This window comes from Lynx canadensis, chromosome X (genome assembly GCF_007474595.2).
Source record: "Lynx canadensis isolate LIC74 chromosome X, mLynCan4.pri.v2, whole genome shotgun sequence".
Classification (NCBI taxonomy): Eukaryota; Metazoa; Chordata; class Mammalia; order Carnivora; family Felidae; genus Lynx; species Lynx canadensis.
This window is the reverse complement of record NC_044321.2, coordinates 37,896,161-37,921,044: the sequence shown is the minus strand read 5'-3', so window position 1 is coordinate 37,921,044 and position 24,884 is coordinate 37,896,161. Positions and strand designations below refer to the sequence as shown.

Here is a 24,884-nt window from a genome sequence, read left to right as displayed (position 1 = left end):
TCAACCTTCTGTTTTCCTTTGGCATAAAGAAGGCGATGGCAAACTGCCCACGTAATCTGGACCCCTTCTTGCCCAGTGGGGTTAGAGACGAGGAGGATGTGTTGTTCCTGTGATCGTTCCTTTGTGAGCGCCTGCCCTTCACCCTTCCCGGGGAGGCCAGCGCCATTTCTGACAATTTACAGCCAGAGAAGTGGTTGCAAAATATCTTGTGAGCAGCCCAGGAACGCAGCCTGCAGAGTCCTGGGTCTTGGGTCTGCTCCTTTTGGTTTGCTAATTTCCCTTCTATGATGCAAACCTTCGTGAGCTCAACTGTCCCCAGGGAGAAAGGGAAAACCACCCTGTCTCTCTGAAAGTCGCTTGCCTGTTACAGAAGCTGTGCCCTTCTGGTGTCATGTGGTAGAAACAAGAGCCCTTTTATTTGTGTAGCTTTGAGGCCACAGTAGCTGTTGGAGGGGGAGGGCGGGGCGGGGATGGGAGGAGAAGCGGGGAGGCTCTCCTCTTCTAGACACAGAACCAAACCCTGAACCATCCCCAGTGAAGGACAGCCGTGGAGCGACCTACGGGGAAGAGTGACATCCACTCGAGGCCTGGCTCTAATTCCAACAGCACTTCCTCATTGGCTATCTCTCTTATATACCAGGGTGATAATGAACGTATTCAACAGATGCTATGCGGTGATGCTTGGAATGAAGGCGAGGCTAAAGCCTTCCCAGGGTTCTTGTGCCACATGCAAAACACTACTCTAATATTTTAATATGTGGAACAGGATATATTTCTGTAGGGTTATTTATGACTGCTTGCATTCGATTCCATATGCTCTGCCAGCATCCACACCAACACACCAATACGAATTAGAAATTTAGAAATTTAGTTAGAGCATCCAGCTCTAACCTACCCCATGATAGCAGGCAGTGATCCATCTGGCTTGGTGTCATCCAGAGTTATTGAGATGGGTGCTTCCTCATCTTGAATGATCATACAGCCACAATAATCTTAATAAGGAGAAAATCGGGAGATTGAAATTGACCTCATCCGAGATTTATGGGAAAAATACACACACACACACACACACACACACACACACACACAAAACTATTTTGCTGGAGCACCTGGGTGGCTTGGTTGAGTGTCCGACTTTGGCTCAGGTCATGATCTCATGGCTTGTGGCTTCAAGCCCCACATGGGACTCTGTGCTGACAGCTCAGAGCCTAGGGCCTGCTTTGGATTCTGTGTGTCCCTCTCTCTTTGCCCCTCCCCACTCACACTCGGTCTCTTTCTCGCTCAAAAAAAAAATAAACATTAAGAAAATTTTTTCATAATAAAATAAAATAAAAATAAAACAGCAACAAAAAAAACACTCTACGGGGCGCCTGGGTGGCTCAGTCGGTTAAGCATCTGACTTCAGCTCAGGTCACGATCTCACGGTTCGTGAGTTCGAATCCTGCATGGGGTGTGCCCCACTTCTCTTTTCTCTGTCTCCCTCCCTCTCTCTCTCTCTCTGCCCCTCATGGGATTCTCTGTCTCTCTCTGCCCCTCACTCACTAGTGCTCTCTATCTCTTTCTCAAAAGAAAAGAAATAAGTAAGACAAAAAAAAAAACTATGTTGCTAAGAGGAAGGCAAATCTCAAAGCATAGTCTTTGCCCCACCCCTAGTAGGTATTTCCTGTTCAATACACACACTAACTACACAGGGTGTCTGTGGAGCCAGACACATAGAAAATGACCCATGTCTATGAGCTTTACATAATGGTCACGTATGACCAATGCGTGGCTCACACTGTACCGTGTCCCTGGAGCCCTGGGCTACACGGGGTAACAGGTGCTTGAGTTAGAAGGAATCAGCCCTATGAGCCCATGGAAGAAGCTGGCGGAAGGAATCCTTTGAGTATGAGCAGGTTTAGCAACGACAGCCACCATATCCACCCAGGCCCTGCCTCATCTCATTCTCGAAACACCCTGACAGTAGGCCTCCTTGTTGCCATTCTACACAAAGACACGGAGGCGGAGAGGTAGTGCCACACCAAGGCCGCTCAGCTGGTAAGCAAGGGAAGCCCACAACTGCGGGGCTTCAGAGCAGCGGTCTCCCCACAGAACCCCTCCGTGTCACTCTGCTCACGAAGAGTAAGTGGCAGGACCCAAGGCAGGAACCAGGGCCCCACAACTGGTGGGGTCTCTTCCTTTCCTTTCATTGACAGCAAGTGGTGCTGGGATCATTTTGTGTTGCTAGAGGCTATGAAGAGATGGACAGCCTGAGATTTCTGATCCTTTCTCTACCCATTTAAAAACACTTACCTTTTTCTTAATGTTTATTTGAGAGAGTGAGAGAGAACAAGCCGGAGGGGGAGGGGCAGAGAGAGAGAATCCCCAGCAGGCTCTGTGCCATCAGCGCAGAGCTCGATGGGGGGGGGGGGACTCGATCTCATGAACCTGAGATCATGACCTGAGTTGAAATCAGGAGTCAGACACTTAACTGAGCCACCCAGGTGCCCCTTTTTAAAATTGTTTTTAGATAGAGAGAGTGCAAGCAGGGGAGGGGGGCAAGGAGGGAGAGAAAGAATCCCAAGAAGGCTCTATGCTCAGCACAGAGCCCGATGCGGGGCTGGATCCCATGACCCTGGGATCGTGATCTGAGCTGAAATCAAGAGTCGGACGCTCAACCGACTGAACCACTCAGGCACCCCCAACACAGACATTTTTAATCTATTTTCTGTTCGGTATCTACCATAAGGTCCCTAAAAGAGTGTGGTCCTTTCACTTAACACATTTTAAACATGAGTAAGTTCAACCTACCGTTCTTCTTCCAAAAGGCCTCCTTGTAATACATCATGCACTTAATGATAGATCCCATCGGAAGACGTTGAATTAACTGGTTTCTCTCTGACGGAAGCTCTGGTTTGAAGTGCATCTTGGCAGTCAATGTTGGAGGGATGGCGCTAATTATGTATCTGCACTGAAACACACAGACACAAAATACCACCTGAGTGTCGGTCTTCACAGAGGGTGGGAAACATCATATTTACCATCTTGAATGACCCTGAGCAGTTACCACATACAAACTGAGGCCACTGTGAGGCGACACAGCAGAACAAGGCAGGTCAACTAAAAGTGGTCATTTGGAAGGCAGAGGGGGAAACGTGCCGGCACTAATTACCCCACTGTCTGGGTCACATTTGGCTACAAGTTGCAGAATACACGAGGCCTGCTTAGTATATGCTCTTTTTTGGCTAGGCTGAATTACCTCATACACTTCATGATTCAACGTCTCTATGATGATGTTGTCACCTGACTGGTCAACATAGGTGACGGGACGCTTCAGCTTCACCCTGTCCCCGAGGCGGTCCATTATCCGTTCACTCACTTGACCAGATCCACCCACAAACTTCCGTTCCTAGAGGAGAAGGCAGGTGATGAGGCTACAATCACGCAATAGCAGTCGTGATAGCTCAGAAAGCAAAATACAGGTCAAAAGAAGCAATGTGGAATTTCTAAGTATCAAGATACTGAAAAGATGCAAGTGTCCTACATTTGCTGAAGCTAAGGGTCAAATGGGCAATAGCTCTTGGGGCCACAAGAACAACTTAGAAAGTTCTGGAAATTTCCTAAGGAGAGGAACTATTCACTGGTTGGAGAAAGACTCTACACCTTGCGCTACAGTACAGAGCATGTCTAGAACAGAAATAACCTGAAGCATGATCATTTTACCCATTCGAGGATTTTTTTCGAAAATCACTTGATTGTAGGAATTTGGCTCCTCCTACAGGGACTAATTTTCCCTACCTTCAAAAAAAAAAAAAAAAAAAAAGGAAGGGACTGAATTCCCCAAATCTAATTAATTTGAGACAGAACATTCTTTAGCTGCGAACTCATCTTCAGGAAGGAGAAAAGGAAATGAGAACTGTTTTCAGGCAAGTTGGTTGAAACCATTTCCAAAACTCAGGTTCCAAATTCACTCACGTTTCAAAACGTGGAAGCGGTTACCTTGTAAGACACTACCCTGGGTGAGGGCAAAATCACAAAGGAAGTTGGTGGGTGGGGGGGAATGGACACTCCGTACCTGGCCCCCGTTGGTAACCGAGAATATCCGAGTGGTGCCTCCACACTGTTTCACGTACCACAGGAACCACAGCGCAGACACCTCGTGGGGTTCAGAGGTCACATTGATGTTCACGAAGAGATATGCAAATTGCCTAGCAGTCCTGGTCACATAACAAGAGCAGCCGTCAGGCGTAAATACATACACGCTTCACAGGATATCGCATCTTTTTAAACCATAATTTAGAAAGCATTTGTGTTGCTTTTGGGGGGAGAAAAAAAACTCTCGCGGGCTCAGTCTCTGAAGGAGTGCATGTTTTAACTCTTGGTGAAAATAAGCTTTTCCTTTGCTTTTAGGGAATTCTGGGTTAGCTCCAAATATATTCATTCTGGAACAGTCTAGAGGGTCAATATTCTTGAGATGGATCATTAAGGATATAATTCTCATTGATTTGAACAAACATTCTCTCTTCTCTGCCTCCACCACTTACTTCCACTCTGATCCAGGCCACCAACATCCCTCACCTGGGATGTGAGGGCAGTGGTGACTCCTCCAGGCATCCCTACCTGGTTTATGACCACACCCTCTTTTGATCCTTTGCCACGTTACAGCCAATGAACTCTTTTGACAGTGCAAAAGAAAAACACACTTCATAAAACCCTTCAATGACATGCATGGTAAAAGGCAGAAATCTTGAATGGGGCCACAATATCTTGCACCATCACCTCCCAGTGAGCTCTCCGACCTCATAATTACATCACTTTGTCATGACATCCTTAGAGTCCAGGCATACTGTCATATCATTGCAAAAACATGTCAATCTCCCCATCTCAGGGCCTTCAAGAACTGTTTCCCGCTCTCTCTACATGGAAAACTGCATCCTCCACACCACTCACCCTTCATATCTCCCACCATCCACAATGGCTCACTCCTGGAAGATACCATCCATTACGCCATCCATCTTTCCGGTCTCCCCCATCCACAGTGGCTCATTCTCGGAAGATACCATTCATCACACCATCCATCCTTCCGGTCTCACCCATCCACAGTGTCTCATTCCTTGGAAGATACCATCCATCCTTCCGGCCTCCCACCATCCACTGTGGCTCTCTCCCGGAAGACACCATCCATAATGCCATCCATCCTTTTGGTCTCCGCCATCCACAGTGGCTCACTCCTGGAAGATACCATCCATCCTTCCGGTTTCCCCCATCCACAATGGCTCACTCCTGGAAGATACCATCCACCACACCATCCATCCTTCCAATCTTCCCCATCCATAGTGGCTCACTCCTGGAAGATACCAACCATCACATCATCCATCTTTTCAGTCTCCCCTATACACAGTGTCTTATTCCTGGAAGATACTATCCATCCTTCTGGTCTCCCCTATCCACAACGGCTCACTCCTGGAAGATACCACCCATCACGCCATCCATCCTTCGGTCTCCCCCATCCTCCACAGTGGCTCACTGCTGGAAGATACCATCCGTCACACCATCCATCCTTCCAGTCTCCTCTATCTACAGTGGCTTATTCTTGGAAGATACCATTCCCCTAACAACGTTCACTCTTCGTATCTCCCTTAAACCTCGCTCATTCCTGTGATACCAACCTCTAACATCACTCCCTGATACTGTCTACACTCATCCACTGCACCTCATTCTTGGGAGTTACTTAACAGGCATATCATTCACCCTTCCTGTCTCCTCTTACAGCAAGGTAGCTCGTTCCTGGATGGGACCATCCCCTCACACCATCCACTTTTCCTGTCTCCTCCATCCACTATGGCTCATTCCTGGAAGACAGCATGTTCCAACATCCCTATTCCTGTCTCTCATCCACAGACATGTAGCTCATTGCCAAAAAATACCATCCCTTACACCATGTATCCTTCCTATGCCCCCCCTCCAACACACCTGAGTCACTGTGGTTCCTTCCTGGAAGATACCATCATAAAATGGGCCATCCACCCTTCCTATCCCCCAACATGTACTATGGCTCATTTCTGAAAATACCATCTCCCTATACCATCTACTCTTCCCCATCCCTCCATCCACTGTGGTTCAGTCCTGGAAGATACCATCACCCCCACCCCTGCCATCAACCCTCCTGTCTCCCCCTACTCATGTGGCTCATTCTTGGAAGATACCATCCCCCTCATCATTCAGCTACCCTTTCCAGAAAATTATCTCACTACCACATCACCTTCCCGCCCCCAACCCTACCCTCACCACCCCAATCACTGTGATTCTATCCTGAAAAATAAAATTTCCCCACCAGCCACTCACTCTTCCTGTCTCCCTTAAACACTGTGGCTCAATACCAGAAGATACCAGCTCCTCACTGTATCTGCTCTTCCAATGTTCCCCCATCAATTGGCACATTTCTGGAAGATACCATGCCCCCCACACCATCCATCCTTCCTGTCTTGCCCATCCACAGTGGCTCATTCCTAGAAGATACCATTCCTTCAAACCTTCCTCCCTTTCCTACCTCCATGGATAATGGCCCATTCTTAGAAGATAGATACCATCCCACCAATCCATTCATTCTTATTTACAGTCTCTCTTCACTCACTGTGGCTCAGTCCTGAAAAATGCCAATTCTCCACACCATCCAAACTTTCCCATCTCCCCCATCCACTGTCGATCCTTCCTGGAAGATACCATCCAGTCAACAACTCTTCCAGTCTTTTCTCTTTCCATAGGGCATTTCTGGAAGATACCCCCCTACCCGCACCCCCCCCCCACACACACACATACACACCATCCATCCTTCCTGTCTCCCATCACCCTTGTGGCTCATTCCTAGATGATACCATCCCCTCACACCATTCACTTTATCTCCCCCATCACTATAGCTCTTCCTGGAAGATAATATGCTCCAACATCATCTACCCTTCTCAGTCTCTCACAAACAGTCACTATAACTCATTCCTGGAAGATACAATCCCCTACACCATTTATCCTTCCCATCAGCCCCTACCCCAGTTACTGTGATTGCTTCCTGGAAGATACCATCCCCCCACTAACCATCCACCATTTCTGTCTCCCGCCACTCCCCCTCCATCCACTAGGCCCTATTCCTAGGGCATAACATCCTCCACACCATCAATCTCTCATGCCCTTCCTCATCCATTATGGTTCATTCCTTGAATATACCATATTCCTACACCGTCTATTTTCCCTGTCTCCCCCCACTCACTATGACTCACTCATGGAACATACCATCCTTCCACACCAACCATCTACCCTGTCTCCCCCATCCACAGTGGATCATTCCTAGAAGATACCATCCCACCACACCATCCCACCTTCCTGTCTCCTACCACGCACTACGGTTTATTCTTGAATATACTAACTACCAACACTATCCATCCTTCCTCATTCCTGGAAGATATCACTCCTACAGACTATCCACTGTGCCTCATAAAGCTTGCTCATGGAAGACACTATCCCACCAAGCATCCATTCTTGTCTCTCCCAGTCCACTGTGTCTCATACCAGAAAGATACCATCCCCTCACACATTTCATTCTTACTCTTTCTCCCATCAGTTGGGTTGTTCTTGGAGGATACCATCCCCCCACACACCATCCAGCCTTTTTGTCTACCAGCAAACACTGTGACTCATTCATGGAGGACACCATCTGCATATACTGTCCACCTTTCATTTCTCCCCCCTTCCACTGTGGCTCATCCCTTGAAGATACCATTCCCCCACACCATCCATTCTTCCTACTCTCCCCATCTGTTACAGTTCATTCCTGGAATATGCCATCCCCACACCATCCATCCATTTGGTCTCCCCCCATTCACTGTGGCACATCCCTTGTTGATAACATATTCCCACATCATCCTCCCTTCCTGTCTATCCCCCAATACTAAGGCTCATTTCTGGAAGAGCCTTCTTTCCACACCATCCATCTTTCCTCTCTCTCTCCCCTATCCACTATGTGGCATTCCTGGAAGATACCTTGTCCCCCATACCACCCACCCTTTCCTGTCTCCTCTCATCCACTGTGACTCATTTCAGTTGATGCCCTAAGTCCTTGGTTTATGTTTAAAGACTGCTGCATCTAGGAATCTCTCCCTCACCTTCAGGTCAAGTTCCCTGTTACAGTCACTCCTGCAACATAATGAAATTATGTGTATAATGTCAGTCTCTCCTGCTAGAAGAATATTCCCTCTGTGAGTTTAGGGGCCATGCCTAACAAATTCCCTGCCATTTCCCACAGGTTGGTATAGTGCCTTCAGATAGCAGCCCCAGAAAGCTGACTAAATGATCTGTAAGTAACTCAACTAATGACACAGGTTCTCGATGAAAACGTTAGAAAATTTCTATTTCTCATTAACACAGACCAGCTTTCCTTCAGTTTCGTATTTTTCTATACCTGTAGGGAATTAACTTTGATACCTTCCCAAACTGCTTCTGTAGCTGACCACTACAGAATCTGAGTACACAACTACTTGCTTTACTGCAAATCACACAGTCCTTTCATTTAAAAAAAAAAAAAAATCTACTTTCTTCGCCTCCTCTTTTTCTATTATTTTAGGTTCCTTTTATGTTCATACCCACCCTGAAGTGTCTGAAGTTCCCCCCCAAGTTGCTCCTGACTTAAAGATCATTAGGTTTCCTCGTAACTTTTTTCCTCCAGCTGATTACAAAACACACCACAGTGCAAGATCGGACAGAGAAGATCCAAAGAAAAGATAAAAAAGTGAATTTTAAGTAGTCGAGGATTACTTTGTCCAGCAGATTTTATCGATGAGCTCTTTCATGGTCATCTTGTCCCATTCCTTAGCATGTGGAGCCTCCCATGGTGCATCGGCTGGAATCTGCAGAGGAAGAAGGGCCCACAAAGGTGTGCTGGTTACTGCCTACTGCCCCACCAAGAAGCCTTGAGAAGCACCCCTTAAATCCAGCCTCTGTGTCTGGGTCGGAATGAGTGACTGTCATAAGATTCTACTATAGACAGTGATGGGGTTGGGATGGATAGGTCTTTGGATTCTATGCCTTAATGCTGTTGCCAAAATAATAATTATTATTACTATTATGCAAAAAAGGGGGGGAATTACACATAAATGTATATATAAATTAATATGAAATTATGATGATGTTGATCATCGTTATCATTAAGTCCCCAATTTAAGTATGAGAGCTTGGGACAAGGTAAAAATACTCTGGGGGAACAAATCCCTCTTTCCTTTACTGTCTAAAGTGGTATCACACATGAGTAAGACAACTACGAGCAGGACACCTGGCAAGAATATGTCACGTGAGTTCTCACATGGCATAGAGCTAGAAGCACACAGGCATGACAATCAGAGCATGACAATTCAATGGGTTTGAATCCTGGTTCCCTTGCCGTGTGGTGTTGGGCAAATCGACGTAACCCCCGGCACTCATTTTCCTCACAAGTGGAAATGACATGCATTAATGTCCAGAGCCATGTTCCCTGCGCTGTTGGAAGGATATGAAACAGGTGCTATTGTTATTTTAGCAACAGGTCACAGGTAAGCCGAACACATGTTTTACCTCCTTCCCCATGTTATCCATTGTCCGCCACAGATTGTTGTAATCCAAATACGCGACAGGATTCCACACCGGAGGAAAGGCGCCCCGAAAAGGATAAGTTTTCCCCTATAAGACAAAAGCAAAGGATAATACCTTAAAATAGGATGGCATTCTAAAAGACAAAACCAAGCCAACCTGAGAGCCATTTTCAAACTAACAGTATCCTCTACTGTTACAAAAAGCATCACCTTTGATGGAAAGTAAATAACATTTTGCCTACACCAGCCCCAAATTTCAATTAGATTAGCAGAATTCCCCCTGGTGCTGTGCTACTAGTTTTCAATTTATAGGCAATAATACCTGTGAACTTATTTCTGCTTATAGAGAGAAAATAAAGAAAGGTAGCTCATCCTAATATCTAATGCCGATGCCGCAACATTCTCAACCCTTGAGTTTCTATCTAATCTCTTTGGAACGATGTTCCCACTCAGATGAGACCAGAATGATGACACACATAGAGGACCTTGGACCACACAGAGGGCTGGAACCACAAAGCAGAATATCTGAGACTGTGCTGTAGGGTTCAAACAGGCGAAATAAAGAGACTGGCTAGACCAGCGACCGTGCCTGAAGTCAAGAGTCAAAATATGAGAACCCGGAACAATGGGCATTTGACATTTCTTGGTCGCCCAGCATCCACACTTCCTTTCAAGTACTATCCTGGTTTCTTTTTGGGAAACTGCTTCTCCTCCTGGGTATCATCCCCCAGTATAGCAGGCAATGGGCTAGATCCTTTCTCCACCCACCTTGGCTCCTGGTGCAGCCAGGCTGAGCTGGGCCAATCACGCACTCTCTGACCCTGGAACGAGTCGCCCGACAACAGAAGGAAGCTGACTATGGGTTCTTCTTTCCCATGGCAGCATGCTGTGCAGATGCTTCCTGCTCTAAACGCTATGGCTGTGGTTGCTGCCTCTGACTTGCCAGAGCTCCCCTGATCTCTGCCTATTCCCAAGTGTGGCCCTCCAGGCTCTCGATGATTCTCTTGTTGGCCCGAGTTGCTTTCTATTGCTTGGTACCAAGACCTCTAACACGAAGACAGCGATTGACGAGCCGCCATTTATTTCATCTCAACTGCATGATAAGCCCTGCGCTGTGTAAACGCAAGCGTGAGGCAAGAGTGAATCCTTGGGAAAAAGAGACCAGGTCTAGGTATGTTCTAAGGTCTTATTTCTTAATTTAGTTCCTTTAAAATAAAACATCCAGAAGATCAAAATGTCGTCTGCTAATACAATTTTGCATGAGATTTAAAACATTTTTTTTAATGTTTATTCATTTTTGAGAGAGAAAGACACAGAGTGCAAGTGGGGGAGGAGCAGAGAGAGAGGGAGACCCAGAATCCGAAGCCGGCTCCAGGCTCTGAGCTGTCAGCACACAGCCCAACGCAGGCCCCAAACCCACAAACGGCGAGATCAGAGCCGAAGTCAGACGCCCAACCGACTGAGCCACCCAGGCACCCCTATTTTTTTTATCAAATAAAAACATACTCAATATTTGCAGAAAGCCTATTGTATGCACTGCACAATATTAAGGACTGTGTTGGACTTAAAAATTTTTTGTGAGTTTATTTATTTATTTTGAGAGAGACAGACACAGTGCAAGTGAGGGAGGGGCAGAGAGAGAGGGAGACAGAGAATCCCAAGCAGGTTCCGTGCTCCGAGCACAGAACCCGACGCAGGGCCTGAACCCACGAAACCACAAGATTATGACCAGAGCCAAAACCAAGAGTCATACACTTAACCAACTGAACCACCCAGGCGCCCCATAACTGTGTTGGATTTCAAAAGGTGGGAGGTAGCCAAAGCAAAACTCTTGACCATCAGGGAAAGGACGCAAGACCTAACAGCATTTGCATTCATGTGCACACACTTGCACATGGACGCGTGCACGCACACTTCAACTGAGCAACAATATACGGCAGCCATTAAGTGATAACTAGTTTTGCCTGCCACAGTAGCAAATTCAAACAACCTTGGCAGATCATGTGATCTGGTTTCTTATCTGAAAAATGCGATGTTGTTATGCTGCAACACGACTTTTCGAGACTCCAAACCTTTATCATCACCACCGCCCATATCACCACCATTATTTCTGACATTCATTGAGATCTTTCTCCATGCCAGGCCCTGGCTAAGCTCTTCGTATGCATTCTCTCTCCCCAACCCTGTGGAGGCAAGCCCTGTTACTATTTCCATTTTATAAATGAGGAAACTAAAGCCCAGGGATATGAGCTAGAAAATAGTAGAGCAGAAATGTCCTGTTCCCAAAGACTCTTTACTCATAAACATTAGGCTTTCTGGCCTCCTATGTGGTCAACAGAATGTGGAGATAGAGACATCTTAACCTTCCAACTAAATGAAAGACAACTTGGGAAATGTGAAAGTTTAGAAATCTTCCACACACATTTTTTATGTTTCTGAGGAATGCAGATGGAGACGAAGAAGCTCGGGGGTATTAGCTGACTGTTGAGGAAACAGGGTGAACCCTGAAAAATGCTGAAGCATGTTTGGAGGAAAATAGGCAGACGTTTTACCCAGAACGCAAAACCAGCTATGAAAAGGAGTCAGACTGGGCTTAACAGCTCATGGGCAACCTTCAGAACAGCTGGTTCTCATTACAATTCTTCCCTTAATTGAAATCAGGAAAAATCTACATTTTTCTCGGTAAAATGTGTTTATACTCAAGTAATAGTCTCATATGAAGCTGATCTTTCCTTTGAAAAAAATGATTTTTTTATAAAAACAAACATGCTCAATCATCTGGGGACATTGAGAAAAGTATCATAAAGATAGTTCAACAGGGGCCCCTGTCTGGCTTCTCTGTTGTTTTTTTAATGTTTATTTATTTTGAGAGAGAGAGAGAGAGTGAGAATGTGAACAGGGGAGGGGCAGAAAGAGAGGGAGACACAGAATCCGAAGTGGGCTCCAGGCTCTGAGCTGTCAGCACAGAGCCCGACGAGGGGCTCGAACCCACAAACTATGAGATCATGACCCAAGCAGGAAGTCGGATGCTCAACCGACTGAGCCACCCAGGTGCCGTCTCTGCTCTTATTCCACTAAAGAAGTTCACATATATGGGCACAGGCACCTACATGTCACCTCTGCCTTTCTCAGAAAGCTCTAGAAGGCTTATTTCCTCCACGGCCTGCTTCTAAACTCAACGGCAATGGCAGGGAGTGGAGCTGTCTCTTGATTGAGAGAATGGCCTGCAAACCAGACCTTCTCACTCTCTTAAATGTGATTGTATTGTTTTCTCACAAAGATGTCCGCCCTTTTTCAATATTTCCAAGTGGCTACCGCTCCTTAGAAATGAAAGGGAAAAAATCTTGAGTAAAGGTCAAGTCCATTTTGTACCTATACTCTGGAGCTTTCCACCCCTTCCAAAGTGGCCTTTCATCTCTAAAGCACAGTGTCTTTGACACAGCAGAAATGGCTGAGGTCGAGAAGAACACAATGTCCCTGGAACCGTGCCCAAAATACTTAAGTCCCTTTGAGAAACCACATCCCTCATCTACCGATGTTCGTAATAACAAGAGACTATTGCCAGGAGATGGCAGTTTACGGCTCCCACATCATTCTTTATTGTTAGTCCTGGAAGATAAAGCAAGTTTAGAGTAAGCAAATAACATTTACTGATTGGCAACCTTGTTGGGAAAGTTTCATCTCTCTGTACTTTTATTATTTTAGTTAAACAAAAGGAAGTGGGTGTTATTAAAGAGGATCACAGGCCACCGAGGAAAGCTGCCAAATATTTTTTTAATCATCTTGAAAATAAACAGATATGTTCTAGAATGGTTTAGGAACAAGTCTGCCCAACCCCTATGAATTCCTTGGCACTCTTCTAGTCCCACTGTTTTGCGACAAGCCTGTAAGAGAACGATTTTGGTTTGTTTTCTACAGTACACAATAATGCTTTAAATAAAGAAATCAGGGGTGCCAGGATGGCTCAGTCGGTTAAGCGTCTGACTCTTGGTTTTGGTTCAGATCATGGTCTCACACACAGTTCGTGGGTTTGAGCCCCACATTGGGCTCTGTGCTGACATTAAAGCCTGCCTGGGATTCTCTGTCTTCTCTGTCTTTGCTCCTCCCTGAGCATACTTTCTCTCTCTCTCAAAATAAATAAATAAACTTAAAAAAAAAAATCACCTAGGCGGGGTCTGGCTGGCTCAGTCAGTGGAGCGTGCGACTCTTGATCTTGGGGCTGTGAGTTCAAGCCCCATGTTGGGTGTTGAGATTACTTAAAAATAAAATAAAATCTTTAAAAAAAAAAAAAGGAAAAAAATAATCTAAAACGAGACCCATTAAACAGGATGGCAGTATTGTGTTGTATTAGTAGCCTCTTGGGTAAGTAAAGCCAATTGACAGAGCATTTGAAAAATTTGTTTTCCTCTTCCACAAAAGCCATGAACTGAGGAGAAACAGGCAGTTAGAAAAAAAGATGAAAATGTTACACTGTGAGGATGAGTGGCTGTTTTTCCAGAACGGCTTTATTAAGACATAATTCATGTACTCAATACTCCACCCATTGAAAGTGTACAATTCCACGGGCTCTGGCAGATTCACAAAGTCACGTATCCATCACCACACGTGACTTTAGAACATTTTTGTTACCCTAAGAAGAAACGCTTAGTCATTAACAGTCACTCTCCATTCTTTTGCAAAACACCAGCACCTTTTTACATTCCCACCCATAATATATGAGTTCCAACAGCTCTATTTCCTCACCAACCCTTGGTGAGTCCTTTTGATTCTAGTCATCCGGGTGGGTGCACGGCGGTATCTCAAGGTAGTTTTGACTTGCATTCCCCTAATGACTGATAACGGCCAAAGTCAAATTAGGCTTGTTGAGTGGACGGTCATGTTGTTCAGTACATACATCGTCTCCATCTTTGCTGCCATGGCCACTTTGCTATGCGGGCCCACTGAACAAGTGATAACGGAAAGAGAGGGTGTGGTGGTTTTGTAATGTGTTGACTTGTCCAAGCTGAACTGGATTTCCCAGAATTTTCTTTCCTATATACTTCTGCTAAAGGTAGCTCATAGCTAGACTGTGGTACATCATATGGACAGGGGCAGGACAATAAATAATCCAATCTTACTCTCCTAACCAGTGTGCCATGTTCCAAACTAACCCAAAGCCTTGGGCAAGGGAGTCCAGTTGATTCTGCCCTTACAGGTCTGCTTTCCTGGGTGGAGAGTAGGGCAGAGAAGGGTGGAGAGTGGATCTGAAGGTACTTACAGGTTGAAAGATAACAAAGACACTGCTATGTTTAATGACACAAGGATGAAAACAAATCACTTCTGTTTGCTCTGAATCCATCACATTGGCTACACAGACTCTATCAGCTCTCAGGTATATGATTACTATTGGCCAGGCCTTTGTCCCCCAATTTGGTATGTTCTAATCATACCATAGGTCAAAATGCATCAAGAGCTTTCTACAACATGATCTTTGGGTTCTTTTTTTTTTTTTTTTTAAAGTTTATTTTCAGAGAGAAAGAGAGAGAGAGTATGCACGTGCACACAAGTGAGGGAGGGGCAGAAAGGGAGAGATAGAATTCCAAGCAGGCTCTGCACTGTCAGCATGGACCCCAATGTGGGGCTCAAACTCATGACCCATGAGATTATGACCTGAGTCGAAATCAAGAGCCAGACACGAAACCAACTGAGCCACCTAGGCACCCCATAAGCCATTTCTTTTTAGTCCTTCTTTTCATTAAACTTTACTTAAAAATACTAAAAGAAATGATACTTTCTGTTGCGGTTGCCCATTTCCTTCATTAATATTTATTTTCTCTTATACTTTTCCTTAAAAAATCATTTACTTGCTTGACTATTATTATGCCCGGATCTCATGTCTGATTTCTCTTGGTTTTCACTGCTCCTAGTTAAAGTCTTGCGATTGTAATAAGTGAGCTGCATCAACAGGTTAAAAACTTGGGGCTGCTTTTGATGAATTTAGCAAGTTCACTATGTCTTTGAAGATATTCAGAAGTCCACATTACACATCTATTAGATCTGTAATATATAAGTGGGTGTAAATGGGCATATATTTATGTGTGTGTGCGTGTATAATTTGTTTAATCCCAGCTGGTGCCTGGCAGCTAGAGTTCATGACTCCAGGATCTTGGTCTGGACTCCCCTGCCCTTCCCCTCTGTGCCTTGGTCTCCATGTCAGGAAAACTGAATCTGCAGTGCCACTGAGCTGGACCCTCCACCAGGAGCTTAACAGGATGTGCTTTCTAGATGTGGAGGTTGCAGGTATGAGAAAACACTGATCTGAGAGAAACATGGTCCCAAAGATTCCATCTAGCTGCCTAAGTCGGAAACCACTTCTGCTTCCACTGGCAGACTAGGGCTGCCGTGGCACCTCGCCATTTTCTACATTGTATTAAACTGATTTAGGGGTGCCTGGGTGGCTTGGTCGGTTAAGCGTCCGACTTCGGCTCAGGTCATGATCTCACGGTCCGTGAGTTCGAGCCCCGCATCGGGCTCTGTGCTGACAGCTCAGAGCCTGGAGCCTGTTTCAGAATCTGTGTCTCCCTCTCTCTCTGCCCCTGCCCTGTTCATGCTCTGTCTCTCTCTGTCTCAAAAATAAATAAACGTTAAAAAAAAAATTAAAAAATAAACTGATTTACGTAAGAACTTTCCCAACGAGTTTCAACACACCTTAGAAAGACTGCGCCTCACACACGTTTATATCTCTTACACTCCCTTGTACATTCCAACATTCTGAGAAAAGCTCGTTAAAGGGAGGACTAAAAGGGAGAAATACAATTCTTGCATTTACAACCCATCTCTTATCACATCTAGCTCTCCCAGGCTCCAGAAAGGGTCCAGCCTCTTTCTACCCAAATGGCTTCCTCCTTTCCCACCTAAGACAAGATCTTCTTTTTTTTTTTAATTTTTAAAAGATTTGATTTTTAAGTAATCTCTACACCCAATGTGGGGCTTAAACTCACAACCTCGAGATCAAGAGTCCCTTCTCCACCATCTGAGCCATGCGGGCGCCCCCCTCTCTTCAGACAAAATCTTCTAATGAATGCCAATTTAGTGCTGATTTTTAATGATCAATGCCATGTACATACCTTTTCTAAAATAGCCATAATCAATATTACCATCAAATTTACTAGAACTCCCTATGTGTAAGGTGTTGAAGGGAAGAGAAAAAGATGGAAATCTCTCAAACCATTTCCTATGTGAGCATTTCTCATGCTCTTTATGAGTGCTGTATGAAAATGGGTTCCATGGTCATGGATCTGGGAAACTCTGGCTTCGAGTTAAATAGCTTTTTTATGTTTAATTTTTTTTTTTTCTGCCAGTCCTCATGGGACCCCTAACTTGCTAACGGACATCTCGGCACTCAAAGACAAGGCTAGGACACGGAACATTACCAAAATGTATCTGACCAAGAAACACCCTCTTTTGCAAAGCACTTTTGGCATTCTTTCTTCCTATTCTGGCTGGCACTGGCAGGGGCCTGAGGGAACATGGGAGAACATGGGCTAGAAAGAAGAGCTCTGAAAAACGGAGGATTTATTTTCCAAATGATACTGATGGGAAGATATTCTCATGTGTGCGTTTCCTGAACAAGAGCGTGCGTCATCCCACAACAACGAGTCAAACAGGAGAAATAAAATGAAATCACTTGTTGGTCTAGTTAAATTGCAAGTGCTCTGTTGTTGAATCTCGAGCCTGGGACTCGGCCCCACGGAACAGGGCAGTACAAAGAGAAAGTACGTCGGAGCAGATCAAGAGGGTCAAGGGCAAAGCAGAGCTTCCTGCCAGACTGGGGGTTAACTGAGTGCATTCATCTTGTGTATCCCAGTGACTGGGCAGACGCAACCCTGCGACTGTGGTGCATGGGATTCCTGTAGTGATGTCTCCTGTGATCGTGATGGTGGAGACATGGGAAGGAGAGGGGACCACAAGCCTTTAGATTCTTAGCACAATCTCCCCCACATTTGAACATCAGAAAAGGATTTCTAAAAAAACCTACAAATTGGGGGCGCCTGGATGGCTCAGTCGGTTGAGTGTCTAACTTCGGCCAGGTCACGATCTCACAGTTTGTGAGTTCGAGCCCCACATCTGGCTTGCTGCTGACAGCGCAGAGCCTGCTTCAGATTCGGTGTCTCCTCCTCTCTCTGCCCCTCCCCCGTTCACACTCTTTCAAAAATAAATAAACAATTTCTTTAACGTTTAAAAAAATAAAAGATAAACAAATAAAAATCTACAAATTGGGGAAAGTCACAGACACTCAGGATTTCTTTGGCCCAAAGAAGTATGTAGATTAGCGACTGTGCCCACATCTGTGCCCCAGGGTCAACTTTTGTGACTGCTTGCTGGGTAGCAAGTGTGGGCAGAATGGTGATTTCTTCCCATCAGCTGTGAAGCCCGAGATTTTTTGTAGAGACATTCACCTACTGGGTATGGCTGTGGAAACTAGGCCACCGGGTACTTAGTAGGCAAGCACAGAGAATTAAATCTCGGCCTGAGGTTCCCTGTGTATCACTGGAGTCTGACAAATTACACAAGTGCTGTAGGAAGGAAAGGAAATGGACTAGTAGATCAGGAATCAGTCTCTCTCTGTTTGAAAAACATGACATGTGAAAAGTCCTTTAAATGGAAAGGACTCAGTTCCACAGCTTTTGGGATCAGAGTGTTTATTAGATTTAACATTTAACAATACTCAACACTGGGGTGCCTGCGTGGCTCAGTCGGCTACGCATCCAGCTCTTGATTTCGGCTCAGGTCATGATCTCAAGGTTGAGAGATCGAGCTCTGAGTGTGGCTCTGCACGGGGTGTGGAGCCTGCTTAGGACTCTCTCTCTCTCTCTCTCTCTCTCTCTCTCTCTGTCCCTCCCTTTACAAAAAGCAAACAATAAAATGAAGTGCCATGAAAACAGTACTGGGCTGCTCAAATAGAAGTATCCACATTATTATCATTATTTGTCTCTTCAGTTTCAAGTTCTGTGTTCGCTTAGGTTAGTTATCAACTAGGCTTCTTCCTGCCTGTTTCTCTCTCACTCACTTCTGTAGGACCTTGAACGAAATACTTGCATTCTTACAACTTTCTCTTATCTCTTAAGAAAAACTGTCACTTACTAAAACTCTGCAGTCCACCCAGTTTTCAAAAGGTATTCATTCAATGACCTTGATACAGAAGCAAAAAAGCTTAGGGTGCCTGGGTAGCCCAGTCGGTTAAGGGTCCGACTTCGGCTCAGGTCATGATCTCACAGTTCATGAGTTCGAGCCCCGCGTCGGGCTCTGTGCTGACAGCTCAGAGCCTGGAGCCTGCTTCCGATTCTGTGTCTTCCTCTTTCTCTGCCCCTCCCCTGCTCACACTCTGTCTCTCTTTCTCTCAAAACTAAACAAACATTTAAAAAATAATAATTAATTAATTAAGGGAAAAACAAAAGAAAAAGCTTAGAGTCCACATCTGAAACAGAGGGCTATATAACAGCACCGATCCTATTAAATGGCAGGACAGGGCAATGGGAACAAAAAGTTTCTGGCTGGGTCAGTGTATCCATGTGACAACGGAACTTCCCTTCTTCAGGAAGTGCCCAGAATGGACCAGGTATGGGATTTATAGGACGTTAAAGGGGGTCTCCGGTTTCAACTGTTAGAGAAGGCTACTGTACAAAAGTTTGAAACCTCAGGACGGATGATTAAGTCTTTTGGCTGGGACAGCAGACTTGTGCTCTGGGGTAAGGTAGGGACTACAGAGGGGGAAATAGGGAAGAGGTAGAAAGCAAGAAGGGGGGAGGAAAAAGGAGATGTTTTTTGACCTCGCACTGGCAACCACATTCTAACTTGAAAGCTCAAAACCTCCAAGACTTGAGTTATCAAGGAGACAAGAGCAATTTCTCTCGAGGAAGCTGCTTATGTGAGGTTTCATTCCATTCACAAGGTTCTTTTTTTTTTCCTAATTTTTTAATGTTTATTCATTATTTTTGAGACACAGTGTGAGCGGGGGAAGGGCAGAGAGAGAGGGAGACACAGAATCCGAAGTAGGCTCCAGGCTCTGAGCTGTCAGCACAGAGCCCGACACAAGACTCGAACCCATGGACTGCGAGATCAGGACCTGAGCTGAACTCAGATGCTTAGCTGACTGAGCCACCCAGGCGCCCCTCCACTCACAAGGTGCTTTCTGCCATTACCCACAATGCCCAGGCCTCACTCGAGGGGGGTGACTGCAAAGTTCCACAGCCTTAGAGAAATCCTTTGTGTCTGACCTAATCCCCTTTCTGTGCTGTCACTGAAAGCCAGCTCACTGAGTCACAGAGGGCAACTCTGGGCTACTTCTCAATGAATGGTTGGAAAAGGATTGCTGTCATGAATCGCCCTCTATTAAAAATGAATAGCAAAAAGATGAAAAGCGTTCTGTACAGATGATGGGTGTACAAACATGTGAATTTACCTGATGTTGGTGAACTGTACATCTAACGGTTAAGAAGACAATTTTTATGTTATGTGTATGTTACCATGATTTTTTTCAAGAAAGAAAAAAAATAGAGGGGGTGGGGGAAAATAACGAAAAAAAGGGGAAAAAATGGAAGGAAAAAGATCTAGTCATTAACCTGACTTTGCTATGTATTGGGCTGTCGCTTCAACCGAGTGGAAGGTCTGCTCTCTACAAACTACATCTGAGATTTATCCCTGAAAGTTTCTAGGAAAAAGAAAAGAGGCTTTGAGAGAAAATGGCTAATGCTGACCTAGCTTTCTAAACACTACAAGGCTTTAAGAGTGATTTCTGTCATTATGCTTTCCTTTAAACAAAAGAAATAAATGAAGTCTTCTAAACATGGAGGAGGAGGGGTGCCTGGGAGGCTCAGTTGGTTAAGAGATCGGCTCAGGTCACGATCTCCCGGTTTGTGGGTTTGAGCCCCACATCAAGGCTTCTCCTTCTCTCTCTGCCCCTCTTCTACGTATGCTTTCTCTCTCTTGAAAATAAATAAATAAATCTTTTTTTAAAAATGGAGGGGGAAATGAATGGAAGTTACTAAAACCTTTTTTTTTTTACAAGCTATGTCCATATATCTTTGTACTAAATACTTCATAGACCAATGTGAGACTATATGAACATTTTTAGTCTCTCTGCTTTTAAAAAACCTACGTATAACTGGAATTTAGAGAAGAAAACAAGTAATCCCTCTTGTATTACTTCATTTCTATGATCAAACAGAATTTCTATCATGAGCACATGCCCATTACCATTTTCCTGTTCATACCTAATTGGTTCGGTTTTTTTTTTTCATCTCTACCCTGACTTCTACAGCTTACAAATTATTTTAAATCCTCTCTCTTTTTTCTCTTTAAACCAAGCAGGATATAATGGCATAAAATAAAATACTCTGATCTGGGTCATACTTTGACAAGTAAGTTCACATCAATCAATTAACAAAAAGAATATACAGCCAACTATTCCAAACCGTGCTGTAGACTTAGTATTTTAACATAATAAGGGGACTCATCTGCTGAGCCCGCTGAGCCTAACTGGGGTGGTCTGGGGGTTGGTCAGGAGTCAAGCGCTCACTGAAGGCCAGAGGCACCCCAGATCTATGGCTCAGGGTGCACGAGAAGAGAAGAAGCCACCTTGGTGAAAGGGACCACATACGGCTCCCAGGCACCCCACAGGACCTTGCCTGCGTCCAGAGGAGCCCCTACCGTCTGAGTGGCATGTTAGGACTTCAGAGCCTATCAGGGTAAGGTGATTTTTATCATACCTTAGAACGGGTTATTAAAAGGGATTTATAGGGGCACCTGGGTGGCTCAGTCGGTTGAACGTCCAACTCTTGATTTAGACTCAGGTCATGACCCCAGGGTCATGGGATCAAGCCCCGCGTTGGGCTCCATGCTCAGCATGGAGCCTGCTTAAGATTATCTCTCTTTCTCAATCTGCCCCCTCACCCACTTATGTTCTCTCCCTCTAAAGTAAATAAAATGGGGGCCCCTGGGTGGCTCAGTACATTAAGTGTCCAACTTCGGCTCAGGTCATGATCTCGAGGTTCAAGGATTCAAGACCCACGTCGGGCTCTGTGCTGACAGCTCAGAGCCTGGAGCCTGCTTCGGATTCCATGTCTCCCTTTCTATCTGCTCCTCCCCTATTCGTGTTCTCTCTCTCTCCTTCTCTCTCAAAAATAAATAAACATTAAAAAAATTTGTATAAATAAAAAATAAAATAAAATAAAAAATTTTAAGGGATTTACAAGTTGACTTTCTGCCCGTGGAATAAGGAACTTTGTGATGTAACCCCCAGAACCCTGAGCTCAAGAGCCAGAAAGCCTTACTTTGGTGTCTAAATTTTCTGAGCCTCAGTTTTTTCATCTGTGAGATGGGGGGAAATGCTTATTAAGCCATAGGATCACGAGGTAACTCAAATGAGGTGACACAGGTCTAGGAACCTTACAGATGGAAGGCAATACCAATGCATGGAGTGAGGCCGCCGGGATTCAGGGGATTAAAAGAAAGGAAACAAAGACACAACAAGCAATATCCCTAGAAGAGCCTAATGCCCTTGGCTTCCTGCCTTTCCTACAGAGTGGCGTTGAAAGTGAAAGTATAACTTTCTTTGAACACAAAACATACGCCTTCTGTGATTTGGTATAGAAAACGGTGTTAAAAGCAGCTTAAAAATATATGTCCCTGATCCAAAAGAAACACTATTATAAGCAAGGGGTCAGAACGCAGTTATTTCTGGCAGGCATTAAGACACCCTAACAAAAATAAATAAATAAGTAAATAAGTAAGTAAGTAAATAAATAAATAGATCCCCTGCTTTCAACACGGCCTACTGGCTAAAATAAAGTCCACCTCTAAGCAACAACAACAAAAAGTTGACTTAGTATTCCAGAACACACATATGTGGCAAGCCTTTGATTGCAGTTATTGGCCTAGAAACCTTCAAGTAAATGGCTGTGGGAAGAAAAGAACCAGTACTAGGAAAAACTGCTTGGTGAGCTGTTACTATCAGGAAAGCCTAGGTTGTTTTAAATAAATATCACACCATTCTCTAAGAAGAAATGGGTGGTATATATTTATTGTCTCGATTTTTTTTAAGTTTGTTTATTTATTTTGAGAGAGATTGAGAGAGAGAGAATGAGCAGGGGAGCGGCAGCATAGAGCCCAATGGGCTCGAACCCATGAACCAGGAGATCATAACCTGGGCTGAAACCAAGAGTCGGACACTCAACCGACCGGGCCACTTAGGCGCCCCTAATAGTCTTGACTTTTATTTAGGGTGTGAAAGCAGGGAGAAAGCGGGAATGCATAAATATGTCAACTTCTCCTTCAGAGCAGCACCTGCAAAATGCAGTGTTCTCCCTCTCTCCACCCTACCTGTATTATTAAGACCTGGAAGAACCCAGGGCGCCTGGGTGGCTCAGTCGGTTAAGTGTCCGACTTCGGCTCAGATCATGATCTCACGGTTCGTGAGCTGGAGCCCCGTGTGGGGCTCTGTGCTGACAGCTCAGAGCCTGGAGCCTGATTCAGATTCTGTGTCTCCCTCTCTCTCTGCCCCCTCCCCTGCTCACCCTCTGTCTCTGTCTCTCAAAAATGAGTAAATGTAAAAAAAAAAAAAATTAAAAAAAGATCAGAAGAACCCATTAAAAGAAGGAAAAAAAAAAGGAAATCAACCATTTCTGCTTTCCTCTCTAAGACCTGGCACTGTAAAACTTAACAAAAAGCCTCCACAATTCAATGAAACTTACTCATCAAATAACCCGTAATGATAGTGCATCTAATTCACTAATGCAAGTAATGGGTCAATTAATCCAAGAAGCATTCAAGTCCACCTGCTTCCCTTACACCATCCAAAGGAAAAGAATAGATGTTTTAAACACATTTAGCTGGTGCTACTTCAAATCCGCCTTTTAGGTTAAAAACAACATGGTTAATTTAATTTCACAAAGCAGATATAAACTCCTAAATAAAGCCATTATCAAATTCACAACATTCATAAAACCTGTCCAAGAACCTATTCTATAAGAATCAGGATCTACTAGGGAGCCTGGTTGGCTCAGTCAGTAGAGCATGCGCATCGTGATCTCAGGGTGGTGAGTTCCAGTCCGACACTGGGTGTAGAGATTACTAAAATAAACCTAAAAAAAAAAAAAGAATCAGGATCTACTAAACCAGAATTACAATAGGTATTCTAGGGACGCCTGGGTGGCTCAGTCAGTTAAGCATCCGACTTCAGCTCAAGTCATGATCTCACAGATTGTGAGTTCGAGCCCCGCGTCGGACTCTGCACTGACAGCTCAGAGCCTGGATCCTGCTTCATGTTCTATGTCTCCCGCTCTCTCTGTCCCATCCTTGCTCTCACTCTGTCTCTCTCTCAAAAATAAACATTGGGGCGCCTGGGTGGCTCAGTCGGTTGAAGTCATCCAACTTCAGCTCAGGTCATGATCTCGCAGTTTGTGGGTTCGAGCCCTGCGTCGGGCTCTGTGCTGATAGCTCAGAGCCTGGAGACTGCTTCAGATTCTGTGTCTCCGTCTCTCTCTTCCCTCCCCCACTCGTGCTCTGTCTCTATCAAAAATAAATGTAAAAAAAAAAAGTTATAAATAAATATACAAACATAAAAAGATTAAAAAATAAAGATAAAAAAAATAAAAAAAAAAAAGAACAGGTATTCTATTCACAAGGTCCACGAAGGATACAGGCAGAAATGTGAGCTAATGCGAAGTTCCATGAAAGCAGGAGCTTTGATCATGTGTCCACCACTGTATTTCCAGCCTGGAACAATACCTTGTACAGAGGAGACTATCCAGTAACTGTTCATTGAACTGATGAATTTAGCATAATGATTTGAACCTTCTATGAATGAAGTAGACAGACACAGTCTCCTAGGAAGGGACAGGGTGCAAAACACCACTAAACGTCTATCTCCACTGCTCAGCTCAGAGGCTCAGGCTTAGAGTCTCAATTTGCCCTGTAAACACAATCTAGCAAGGGTCAAGAACCATTCTTTGGTGAATACTAACAATCGTTCTAGAGGGGCACCTGGTGGGGGCCCAGTCAGTAGAGTATGCGACTCTTGATCTCGGGGTTTCGAGTTCGAGCCCCACGCTGGGTGTAGAGATCACTTAAAAACAAAAATCTTAAACAAAAAATCATCCCAGAATACATTGAAACTGGATCCACTACAGTCTGCTGTCAGAAGAAACAACCGAGGCAGTCTTTAAGGCTGCGTGCTGGGAAAATTTAAAAGCTGAAGCAATCTGGACCATAAAGAATATGGCTTAGTTTAACCAGACACTGGCAATCTTCTGGATT

At 44.8% G+C, this 24,884-nt stretch overlaps 1 protein-coding gene across 1 annotated transcript in view; it reads right to left on the bottom strand.

Moving 5' to 3' along the window:
- MAOA (monoamine oxidase A) overlaps positions 1-24,884 on the bottom strand; it is a 67,874-nt gene that overhangs the window by 11,908 nt on the left and 31,082 nt on the right. Inside the window, exons 4-9 of the mRNA XM_030305798.1 lie at positions 9,574-9,678; positions 8,782-8,873; positions 4,055-4,196; positions 3,239-3,388; positions 2,791-2,950; positions 896-992 (exon numbers count right to left, since the gene is read on the bottom strand). Of these exons, the coding sequence (XP_030161658.1) occupies positions 896-992; positions 2,791-2,950; positions 3,239-3,388; positions 4,055-4,196; positions 8,782-8,873; positions 9,574-9,678 (746 nt within the window). The remainder of the gene's footprint in view (positions 1-895; positions 993-2,790; positions 2,951-3,238; positions 3,389-4,054; positions 4,197-8,781; positions 8,874-9,573; positions 9,679-24,884) is intronic.